The following is a 12,254-nucleotide window of genomic DNA, read 5'->3' on the forward strand; positions in this document are numbered from 1 at the left end:
GTTGAAATTAGTTCACCTCCTGAACTGCAACAAATTATGACAACTCCCACCATTATCGTATTCTTTATTATCTTTATTTAAAGTCACATTTACAACTAGTATGTGTAGCATGATGTACTAATTACTCTACCCATATTGTTATGAACAACACAACCCGTTTTATTTTTTAAAGGTTGTTTCTGAAGCTAACATAATGCTTTCCCGTCTCCATATCAAGAGGGTATTCTTTGGAAACAATAAAGATGTATAACTTTTTGAATGTCCTATTTTCTCCGTAGGGAAAAGCAGGCTTCGGATACCCTGGGTCGAAGGGCGACCCCGGCCCCTCTGGTCCCCCCGGACCACCAGGCTCCCCGGGGCCCGCGGCTGAGGTGGTATCACGTGGCGACAGCTCCGTGATTCAGACGGTTGCGGGTCCCAGAGGACCAGCTGGCCCTGAGGGGCCCGCAGGAGCCGACGGGGAGCCTGTGAGTTGTCTGCCCTGCCCTTCCACCTCAATACCAGCAGAGGGCAATCAATAAGAAAGTTATTCAGTCAGCCGTGATCTGATTCTCCATATTTATCCCACTGCACTTGCACACTCCCCGTCATGGATTTAAAAGCATTGGATTGGGGTAAACATTGGCCCAATGGAGTTTCAACCATTGTTAAATCCATTAGAGGGAAAACATCCTACTGTGTCCAACCTAACCTCGAACGCTTCGGGAAGGTTACAGCTCTCATGGTCACTTCGGGAGAAGTATTGAGAATCGGAACGTGGCCACAGTAGGATTATTTAAGCCTTATGGGTAATCCTATATCTGTGCCTATGGACAACTTCTACCTGGAATAGTGCTTAGCGTTTATAGCCAAGTGCAACTAACAGGCAGAACTTAAATTATTTAGTGACATCTTAGACCAGGATATATTTTTTTCTCTTCTTGATAATAAATATCCATACTTTATAAGACAAGTTGTAATTAATGGATTGCATAAATTGGAAAATATAAAGTAAGCGTGTACTACGATGAGTTTTCCATTCATATAACCTGTACGACCTGTGCAGGTGATCTTAGTGCGTATTGATGGTTTAACACCTGGAGATCACCTGGAGATAAAATGGTGGTCAACAGCGGTTGCAATTAACCTGTTGTGTCTTCAAGTTTTAAATAATTTCCTTTTTGATCAGTGTCGTAGACCATACTTTTAATTATGTTTTATTTTCCCCCTCTTCACAGGGTGATCCTGGTGAAGATGGTTCTCAAGTAAGTTGCAAAAAAGCGGAATTACATTTTTGCCAGAAGCACCTTTAGTCACTAATGCCCTGGATAACATGAAAACAGCCTAACCAGCTCTGCTAGGGTGAGTAAAATGGTTAGAGTGAGGTGTTCTCTCATTTTTATCTGGAAGTACAGTAGTTAGCCAGTTAGCTTGGGTGCTTGACTGCTGTTATGAGGTCAGAACGCTCTGTTCAACCCTACTCCTCGGCCAGAGCGTCTAGTGTGTGCTCTGAATGCTCCGAAAGCGAAACGCTCTGAATTTACGAACTGACAATCTGACAATGCTCTGAATTTATGAGCGCACTCTGGCACTCCAGATTTGAATTTAGGAACACACCCGAAATCGTAAGATGTCTAGCTAGTTATTTGTTATGCAAACAAGCTAGCAAGAGGTTGCATAGCAACAGCATCAACTTCCGGTAGACAGGCGAAGCGCTAGAATGCTCAACTGAAGGGATAACGCTCGTTTACAGTATACTAAAATTAGCTAATAGTATGTAGTATATACTCATTAAATATGTAGTATACAGTATGTTATTATGGGTATTCAAACACAGCCTAGGTTTAGCATCTTTAACTGCCAGTACTTGTATTTCTCAAGATACTAGTCAGCTCTCTGGTCTGTCTCTTACCCAGGGCCTTGTTGGACCGCCAGGCTTCCCTGGAACCCCAGGAGACTCTGGGCTCAAAGGAGAGAAGGTACTAAATGCTGTCATGGCATGACATTGTTGTTTTGAGAAGCTGGCATAATGTAGCCTGGTCCCAGATCATTTTGTGCTGTATAACCAACTCTTATGGTCGTTTGGCAAGACACTGAACATAGGAGTTAGCAAGAAAACACAAACAAATCTGGGACCAGGCTAGGCATTATGCAGCAGTCATCAGTTGCAGTCTGTTATCTGTGGATTGCCCTCCCCAATGAGTCAAAGACCAGTGTCAGCATGAGCGGGGGATCAATCCAGTTCAGAAAAAGTCAACGAAGACTTATTGATTGAAATGTTTCAAACACTGCTTCAGATCTTGTGTAAATAAACACATGACCATATTGAGATGTACCCCTTGTTTGTGTCCCGAATTGCACCCTATTCCCTTTATAGTACGCTACTTGGACTCTTGTCAAAAGTAGTGCACTATGAAGGGAATAGGCTGCCATTCGGTGCGTAGCCCATGGCTAGGTTATTCAATACAAGTTTATTTGTCCCCTTAGGGCAATTACTAGCTAATTACTAATGCAGTCAATCGTTCATGTGTGTCTGCTCCACAGGGTGACCGTGGTGAGGGCCAGCCGGGCCCCAGTGGACCTCCCGGACCCCCAGGACTCCCAGCGCCATCCAGTCACGACCGGCCCGTGAGTCCACATTGACCTCAGTCATTTGAGCCAAAGTTCTAGTTATGTATTTTCTACAACCACTTGCAGCTAGCAAAGGACACTGAAACCAACACAACAGGGTTGTTGATACCAAAAATTGTCAGTTGAGATCAACAAATCATATTTTAGCTAAATTATTTCAGATGGGAAGAAGGGGCCAAGAGAGCTACTGTAGTTGTGGAGCACATGACTTCTATGACGTCTGTGAGCTATTTCACCTTCTTTGTTTCAGACCTTTGTGGACATGGAAGGCTCTGGGTTCCCTGACTTGGAGGCTCTTCGGGTAGGTCCACTTTTCTTATATTGGCTCCACTCTATAAGCAAAAGGGCCATAGATTGCCTTGTCATCCAACACTGGTTCAGGTGCAGTTGTTAGGAGTGTAGGGTAAATTTGCCCCTAGATGCTGGTCTTTGGTATTTTTTTGCATTTTCCCAACTAATGGTTAAGATTAGGATTGGAGGAAGGGAAGTTGATCCTAGATCTGCACCTAGGGGAAACTTCATCCCAGAGTGTTGTTAGGGCTCCACTACACCTGCATAAACAACCCAAACTCAGTACATATTGTTTTATGTATTCGCCTGACAAAACATCCAACTCAAGGAGCGCACAGCGTCCTACCTCACATTGGATCCCATCTTGAGCTGTGAAATGCATTTGAAGGAATTTGGAAAGGCCTTGATTTACTTAGCCGATGTCAAGCTGAAACTATTACAAACTAGGGTTCATGGATTTCCGTCAGCAGTTTACTCTGACAAAAATGTATTCATTTATTTATTTTTATTTGACTAAATTGACTGAGAATTGTACCTTATTTTTTGCAGCAACAAACTAGGAGAACAGTTGCAGGAGGAGGAGAGGAGTTGAATGGGCAAAAATGAAATATGCAATAGTCCTGATTCGTGATGTATTCTCTGTGTATTTTCTGGGGTGGTAGGGACTGCCTGGTTTGCCTGGCCCTCCTGGACTCCCCGGGGCCCCAGGTCCTGCCGTTGTTGGTACAGGGCTCTCTAGCTCGTTTGGCCCCCAAGGTCCCCCAGGACAAGATGGTGCCCCTGGTCAACCGGTAGGTCCTCAGGAGATGGACCCTTCTCTCCGTTTGTTTGCCTTTCATGTAACATACCACAGTGGAACCATAATAGTCATAAGCGTTTGATTGTGTTTTTATCCATGATTATTTGGAATGGATGTGCTGTGCTTTATCATCATGTAAGAGGGAAGGTGACCTATCTGTATTGAAAGGACCATATGAGTAATCAATTGACCCACCACACTGCTGATAGTGTGCAAAGTGTAATGATTATGATGATGATTAAGTTAATAAACATAATATTAAGTCCTAAACTTGTGCTTTGTAGGGGTTACCCGGCCCACCTGGTACAGATGGTCGCCCAGCAGTTGCAGGGGCCAGGGGAGAGAAGGTGACTGAAAAAACACAAATGATTCTAATGATCAAGTTCTTTCCATCTCTTCATCATGGCTTCTTGTGTCATTACCAAATGGCATCATTGATTGTTTTCTGAAGATAAGTACCTATGGGATTTCAATGGGATCAATTCAAGTTGATCACCTCTACATTCGGAGTTGCAATCTACTGTGGAGATAGCCGGCAGAGTTCTGTAATACTATCCAGGTCTATGCCCAAACAGTTCAAGCTTCTACTTTTAAAAATCCATCTCTCCAGAAAAAGTCCCTCACTGTTAATGCTTGTTATAGACCCCCCTCAGCTCCCAGCTGTGCCCTGGACACCATATGTGAATTGATTGCCCCCCCCCATCTATCGTCAGAGTTCGTAATGTTAGGTGACCTAAACTGGAATATGCTTAACACCCCGGCCATCCTACAATCTAAACTAGATGCCCTCAATCTCACACAAATGATCAATGAACCTATCAGGTACAACCCCAAATCCGTAAACATAGGCACGCTCATAGATATCATCCTGACCAACTTGCCCTCGAAATACACCTCTGCTGTTTTCAACCAGGATCTCAGCGATCACTGCCTCATTGCCTGCGTCCGTAATGGGTCCGCGGTCAAACGACCACCACTCATCACTGTCAAATGCTCCCTAAAACACTTCTGCACGCAGGACTTTCTAATCGACCTGGCCCAGGTACCTCATCCCGTCAGTAGAGGATGCCTGGTTGTTCTTTAAAAGTGCTTTCCTCACCATCTTAAATAAGCATGCCCCTTTCAAAAAATGTAGAACTAAGAACAGATATAGCCCTTGGTTCATTCCAGACTTGACTCCCCTTGACCAGTACAAAACATCCTGTGGCGTACTGCACTTGCATCGAATGCTGGGGGTGATTTCTTGATCCACCTCTACGCAGATGACACCATTCTGAATACATCTGGCCCTTCTTTGGACACTGTGTTAACAAACCTCCAAACGAGCTTCAATGCCATACAGCACTCCTTCCGTGGCCTCCAACTTCTCTTAAATACAAGTAAAATTAAATGCATGCTCTTTAACTGATCGCTGCCCGCACCCCCCTGCCCGATTAGCATCACTACTCTGGACGGTTCTGACTTAGAATATGTGGACAACTACAAATACCTAGATGTCTGGTTAGACTGTAAACTCTCCTTCCAGACTCATATTAAGCATCTCCAATCCAAAATTAAATCTAGAATCTGCTTCCTATTTCGCAACAAAGCCTCCTTCACTCATGCTGCCAAACATACCCTCGTAAAACTGACTATCCTACCTATCATTGACTTCGGCGATGTCATTTACAAAATAGCCTCCAACTCTCTACTCAGCAAATTGGATGCAGTCTATCACAGTGCCATCCGTTTTATCACCAAAGCCCCATATACTACCCACCACTGCGACCTGTATGCTTTCGTTGGCTGGTCCTTGCTACATATTCGTCGCCAAACCCACTGGCTCCAGGTTATCTATAAGTCTTTACTAGGTATAGCTCCACCTTATGTCAGCTCACTGGTCACCATAGTAACACCCACCCATAGCACACACTCCAGCAGGTATATTTCACTGGTCATCCCCAAAGCCAACACCTTATTTGACCTCCTTTTCTTCCAGTTCTCTGCTGCCAATGACTGGAGCGAATTGCAAAAATCACTGAAGTTGGAGACTCATATGTCCCTCACTAACTTTAAGCATCAGCTGTCAGAGCAGCTTACCGATCGCTGCAGCTGTAAACAGCCCATCTGTAAATAGCCCATCCAACCAACTACCTACCTCATCCCATATTTGTTTTTCTGCTCTTTTGCACACCAGTATTTCTACTTGCACATCCTCATCTGCAAATCTATCACTCCAGTGTTAATTGCTAAATTGTAATTACTTCGCCACTATTGGCCTATTTATTGCCTTACCTCCTTACTTCATTTGCACACACTGGATACAGATTTTTCCATTGTGTTGTTGACTGTGCGTTTGTTTATCCCATGTGTAAATCTGTGTTGTTGTTTTTGTCGCACTGCTTTATCTTGGCCAGGTCGCAGTTGTAAATGAGAACTTGTTCTCAACTGGCCTACCTGGTGAAATAAATGTGAAATTAAAATATTTAAAAATTCCCCCTCTACAGGGTGACCCAGGTGAACTCGGTCTTCCGGGAGCAGTCGGCGCAAAGGTGGGTACCGAGCCTTTTACTTTACCTTTTCAAAGACTCCATTGAAAACACAGAAGTCAGATTTGGAAACATACAGTGTTCTACAAGGGCTCAAATTTTTGCTCTTTTCCTCTCTTCCTCCAGCAAAGCTCCTCCTCCTACTTTCCTGGCTATCTCTCCAAACTGTTATCTTCTTACTGTATGTCGTCTTGCTCCCCTAGACCTGCCAATATGCAGCAAGTACCAGGTCCCCAGCATGGGAGTGTGGACTTTCTGTGTCTCTAAGGCATGGTTGTGTTCATTAGGCACCAAACAGACGGAAACAGGGAGGGGATTCCTGAACTTTACTTGTAAAAGGTTAATAAAAAAATATGTTGGGTTCCCTAATGAACACGACCCAGGTTTATCTTACTCACACTTCCCTAAAGAGCTACTGGGTGCGCAGGCTTTTGTTCCAAATGCCTGCACACCCAGGATCTCTCCAAGACCAGAGTTGGTGACCCTTGATTTTGTGCTGTACTAAATGTAGTTTTAAAACCAGGTTAAGAATGTGGAATGCCTAAAATGAATCAATTTAGCGTGTGTGAATGAACTGTAGTGCTGACCCAATTTAGTTGACTGGTCGATTGTTTGGTCAAAAGACTGTTGATTAACTGAGATTTCTTTAGTCGAGCAGTAGCAAAACAATAATTATTTTCATTGTGTACATATGACACCTGTCTGATTCGTGCCTGTCCATCACTCTGACACTCTGACATTGCATTAGGAGATGAGAAAACAGCCCTTGCCTTAATTGTCTAAGAAAATGAAAGGAGAGAGAAAACCCCAATTTATTTAAGTCTATAATCAACAGCCTAACTGTTAAATGTGCCTGGCTTTATAAATCATCCATACAGTGTATTCAGAAAGTATTCAGATCACTTCCCTTTTTCCACATTTTGTTACGTTACAGCCTTATTCTAAAATGAGTAAAAACTTTATTTCCACCTCATCAATCTATCCCACAATACCTGATAATGACAAAGCAAAAACAGGTTTACATTTTTTGCACATTTATAAAAATAGGGAAAACATACCTATGAGACTCGAAATTGAGCTCAGCTGCATCCTGTTTCCATTGATCATCCTTGAGACGTTTCTACATCTTGATTGGAGTCCACCTGTGGTAAATCCAATTGAGTGGACTTGATTTGGAAAGGCACACACCTGTCTATATAAGGTTCCACAGTTGACAGTGCATGTCAGATTAAAACCCAACCCATGAGGTCGAAGGAATTGTCCGCAGAGCTCCAGGACAGGGTTGTGTTGAGCCACAGATCTGGGGAAGGGTGCCAAAAAAATTCTGCAGCATTGAAGGTCCACAAGAACACAGTTGCCTCCATCATCCTTAAATGGAAGAAGTTTGGAACCACCAAGACTCTTCCTATAGGTGGCCAAACTGAACAATTGGGGAGAAGGGCTTGGGTCAGGGAGGTGAACAAGAACCTGATGTTCACTCTGACAGACCTCCACAGTTCCTCTGTTGAGACAGGAGAAACTTCCAGAAGCCCAACCATCTCTCTAGCACTCGACCAATCAGGCCTTTATGGTAGAGTGGCCAGATGGAAGCCACTCCTCAGTACAGAACATTTACTCAGTACTTTTTTGAAGCACCTTTGGCAGCGATTACAGCCTAGAGTATTCTTGAATATGACGCTACAAGCTTGGCACACCTGTATTTGGGGAGTTTCTCCCATTCTCTGCAGATCCTGTTAAACTCTGTCAGGTTGGATGGGGCTCGTCGCTGCACAGCTATTTTCAGGTCTCTCGAGATGTTCGATCAAGTTTAAATGCGGGTTCTGGCTGGGCCACTCAAGGACATTCAGAGACTTGTCCCGAAGCCACTCCTGCGTTGTCTTGGCTGTGTGCTTACGGTTGTTGTCCTGTTGGAAGGTGAACCTTCGGTCCTGAGCGCTCTGGAGCAGGTTTTCATCAAGGATATCTGTACTTTTCTCCATTCATCTTTCCCTCAATCCGACTACTCTCCCAGTCCCTGCTCTCCCACAGCATGATGCTGCCAACACCACGCTTCACCATAGGGATGATGCCAGGTTTTCTCCAGACTTGACGCTTGTCATTCAGGCCAAAGAGTTCAATCTTGGTTTCTTCAAACCAGATAATCTTGTTGCTCATGGTCTGAGAGTTCTTTAAGTGCCTTTTGGCAAACTCCAAGTGGGCTGTCACGTGCCTTTTTACTGAGGAGTGGCCTGATTGGCCATAAAGGCCTGATTGGTGGAGTGCTGCAGTGATGGTTGTTCTTCTGGAAGGTTCTCCCATCTCCACAGAGGAACTCTGGACAGAGCGCCAGAACCATCTGCCTGAGGGGACTTTTCTCTAGGTTAATCTCTTTGTAGGTGAGGGCTTTGTGGTGGAATGTGTGGGCATCGCAACCTTTTAGGATTTTGATAAGACCCTTCTCCCCCAATTGCTCAGTTTGGCCGTGCGGCCAGCTCTAGGAAGAGTCTTCGTGGTTCCAAACTTCTTCCATTTAAGAATGTTCTCCCGAGTGGTCTAAGACACTGCGTCTCAGTGCAAGAGGCGACACTGCAGTACCTGGTTCAAATCCAGGGTGCATCACATCCGGTCATGATTGGGAGTCCCATTGGGTGGCACACATTTGGCCCGGCGTTGTCTGGTTTTGGCCGGGGTAAGCCGTCATTGAAAATAAGAATTTGTTCTTAACTGACTTGCCTAGTTAATTAAAGGTTAACACCAAAAAAAGACATATATAATATGACGGAGCCCACTGTGTTCTTGGGGATCTTCAATGGTAGAGACATTTTTTGGCACCCTTCCCCAGATCTGTGCCTTGACACAATCCTGTCTCTGAGCTCTATGGATAATTCCTTCGACCTCATGTCTTGGTTTTTGCTCTGACATGCACTGTCAACTTTGGGACCTTATATAGACAGGTGTGTGCCTTTCCAAATAATGTCCAATCAATTGAATCTACCACAAGTGGAATCCAATCAAGTTGTAGAAACATCTCAAGGATGATCAATGGAAAAAGGATACATCTGAGCTCAATTTTGAGTTTCATAGCAAAGTGTCTGAATACTTAAGTAAAGTATTTCTGTTTTTATATTTAATACATTTGCACAAATTTCTAAAAACCTGTTTTCGCTTTGTTATTATGGGTATTGTGTTAAGATTGTTGAGGATTTTATCCATTGTAGAATAAGGCTGTAACGTTACAAAATGTACATACAGGGAAGGGGTCTGAGTACTTTCCGAATGCACTCTGTATCTTCAGAAGTAAGACAAATCCTGTTTGTGTAGCCTACTGATTGGATAAACACATTTGGCTGTTTTGAATATTTGCTATGATAAAGGGTTTACTTTTTTTAACAGCTTCTCTGTTATTATTTACACTTTATTTTGTGTTATTTACACTGTTCAAGTTGTCCAAAAAATTATATTTATAGTCATATTAACACTCCTTTTTCCTTCTTGTTCTTATTATTATAATTATTCTTATTTAACCACCATCGTGCTGTAGGCCTAGGACCGCATCCAGTTTATTTCTAAATACCGTCACTTATTTAGGCCTATATTTCAGTATTTATATAGGCTACTGTATCAATCAATCATTCATTTGTTCATGTCATCACACAGCGTATGAGTAATTCATGATTTGAAATGCAATCAAGCATTTTAGTTTTAAAATAAAATAACAAAGCGACCTTGAATAGGCTAATTAGCGTAAACAATAAATAAACCGTTACATGACAGCAATTGTGTTCACAAATACATGCAACTGTTTTTAGTCTGCTGAAATAAAGACTTTCCCAAAAAAAAGGCATTACAACAGGCTCTCTGGTACGCGTATAATTTATTTTGCGTTGTTTACATTGTTCCAAATGGTCAGAAGAATTATATTGCAATCGAACAGCACCTGTTTTTCCATTTTTCTGACATTATGGTGTTCGGAGTATATAACCAATTTATTGATGTGACTATGATATGCTATAGGTCAGGGCCTATTGGTCACGTGCATGCGATACATACATGTGTCACTAAAGAGAGCAAGGATTTCGGGTGATTTCAGTAACAGAACTTTCAGTCAGAAATCGCTGTAATTATATTGCAGCTTCAGCAACATGGACAGCGCAATAAACACTGTCGGATGTTCTGCTCTGGTCGCCTGAGCAGGGAGGAAAGACAACGGGTGCTAGTCACACAGTCACTCGCTGTAAAAAAAAAAAAAACACAGCACAGCAAGTCTGAGCCCAGCCCGGCACAAATCAATTGTAGTCGGACTCGCTGTAGTCATTTGTGTGTCTTAATTATTTAATCAAACAGTTATCTTAAAGCGTCAGACAAACTCAGTGCATATAGTTGTCTATATATAGTGTCTATATATGGAAAAATGTACATTTGACATTTTTGACCAATTGATTGGTTGAAAGAACAGACAACTTTTTCTGACTAAGGTTTTGTTGTCTGGGACAGTCCTAATGATCTCTAAGTCATGTTTCAGGCTAGGGGACTATTTCAACTATCCTATGACTGTATCTGCAGTTGGTCAGTTTATCCTAATGTTGCTTAGATTGCCCTACAATGTGATTAATACCTATGTGAAGTGTGTCCTACTAGTACACTCTTAGAAAAGAAGGTGCTATCTAGAACCTAAAAGGGTTGTTTGGCTGTCCCCATAAGAGAACCCGTTGAATAAATATGTATTTATTTCCACAGAGGGTTCTACATGGAACTCAAAAGGTTTCTACCGTGAACCAAAAAGGGTTCTACCTGGAACTAAAAATAGTTATCTATGGGGACAGCCGAAGAACCCTTTTTGAACCCTTTTTTTCAAAGAGTGTAGTGTGTGGATTGAATGGCTCATCAATATGATAATGACTGTTTTTTAATCTTGACCTTCATCCTATTCCACAGGGCGCACAGGGATTGACTGGTATCTCTGGTCAGCCAGGACTGGGTGGATTGGCTGGCCTTCCTGGACCAATGGGACCAGTGGGACAACCCGGGCCACCAGGACCCCCCGGACCAAGCTATCACGCTGGCTTTGTGAGTCCCCATGAGAGATGGGTTTCCTTATCTCAATGGTCTTTACGATGCATGATTACTAATGCCCAATGTTAAAACTGAGTGTTTCTTAGTATCACAAGAATCTCACTAGCTTGTCAAACGAGCTGTAAACATTACCCAGTGTTAAACGATTGCTGCATCAACATTCATATTTACATTTTATTTATCAGTTTTAGTTCAACAATAGTTTTTGGTAGTGATGTACCGATATGACATTTTTGGCCGATACCGATTACCAATATTTTTCTTGCCAAAACAAACAATGCCGATAACCGATATTCAAAATTTTAGCTGCCTTTTAAGCATTCTAGTACAGTTAAATAGTTAACACACACGGACGCAGCGGTCTAAGGCACTATATCTCAGTGTAAGAGGCATCACTACAGTCCCTGGTTCAAATCCAGGCTGTGATTGGTAGTCTCATAGGGCGGCGCACAATTGGCCCGGCGTCATCCGGGTTTGGCCGTGGTAGGCCGTCATTGTAAATCAGAATTTGTTCTTAACTGACTTGCCTAGTTAAAGAAAGGTTACACACACACAAACAAACACTGACCAAAAAGTTATTTTGTTGGCATTTATGTATGTCCCATTTACCAGTAAAACTTAATCTAAACCTATTTCTTGAATTTACTTGCTGTGCTGTAAATTGCTGTGCTGTAAACCAACGGGTCATTTGTTCCGTTGTTTCTTTTCTGGATTTTGATAACTAGAGGGTATAGTCCTAATTCTGCTTTACATGCATTGTTTGGGGTTTTGCGTTGTATATTTTTGCAGAATTCCAATTCGGTGTTTGTCCAATTTTGTGAATTATTGGTTGGTGAGTAGACCACAGACCTCACAACCATAGAGAAATGGGTTCTTTTAACCAGATCGTAATTGGAACGTTGAGTTTTATTTTCCTTTTGATGGCATAGAAGGCTCTACTTGCCTTGTCTCTTAGATCTTTCACAGCCTTGTGG

At 42.7% G+C, this 12,254-nt stretch overlaps 1 protein-coding gene across 4 annotated transcripts in view; it reads left to right on the top strand.

Annotated features, from left to right (window-relative positions):
• LOC115131144 (collagen alpha-1(XVIII) chain-like) overlaps window positions 1-12,254 on the top strand; it is a 180,355-nt gene that overhangs the window by 129,791 nt on the left and 38,310 nt on the right. For all 4 annotated transcript variants that reach the window (XM_029662980.2, XM_029662769.2, XM_029662820.2 and 1 more), the window contains 9 exons: window positions 279-467; window positions 1,218-1,244; window positions 1,896-1,958; window positions 2,524-2,607; window positions 2,861-2,911; window positions 3,564-3,692; window positions 3,985-4,047; window positions 6,187-6,231; window positions 11,143-11,274. In XM_029662980.2, the coding sequence (XP_029518840.1) occupies window positions 279-467; window positions 1,218-1,244; window positions 1,896-1,958; window positions 2,524-2,607; window positions 2,861-2,911; window positions 3,564-3,692; window positions 3,985-4,047; window positions 6,187-6,231; window positions 11,143-11,274 (783 nt within the window). The remainder of the gene's footprint in view (window positions 1-278; window positions 468-1,217; window positions 1,245-1,895; window positions 1,959-2,523; window positions 2,608-2,860; window positions 2,912-3,563; window positions 3,693-3,984; window positions 4,048-6,186; window positions 6,232-11,142; window positions 11,275-12,254) is intronic.

Source organism: Oncorhynchus nerka, linkage group LG1 (genome assembly GCF_034236695.1).
Source record: "Oncorhynchus nerka isolate Pitt River linkage group LG1, Oner_Uvic_2.0, whole genome shotgun sequence".
Lineage (NCBI taxonomy): Eukaryota > Metazoa > Chordata > Actinopteri > Salmoniformes > Salmonidae > Oncorhynchus > Oncorhynchus nerka.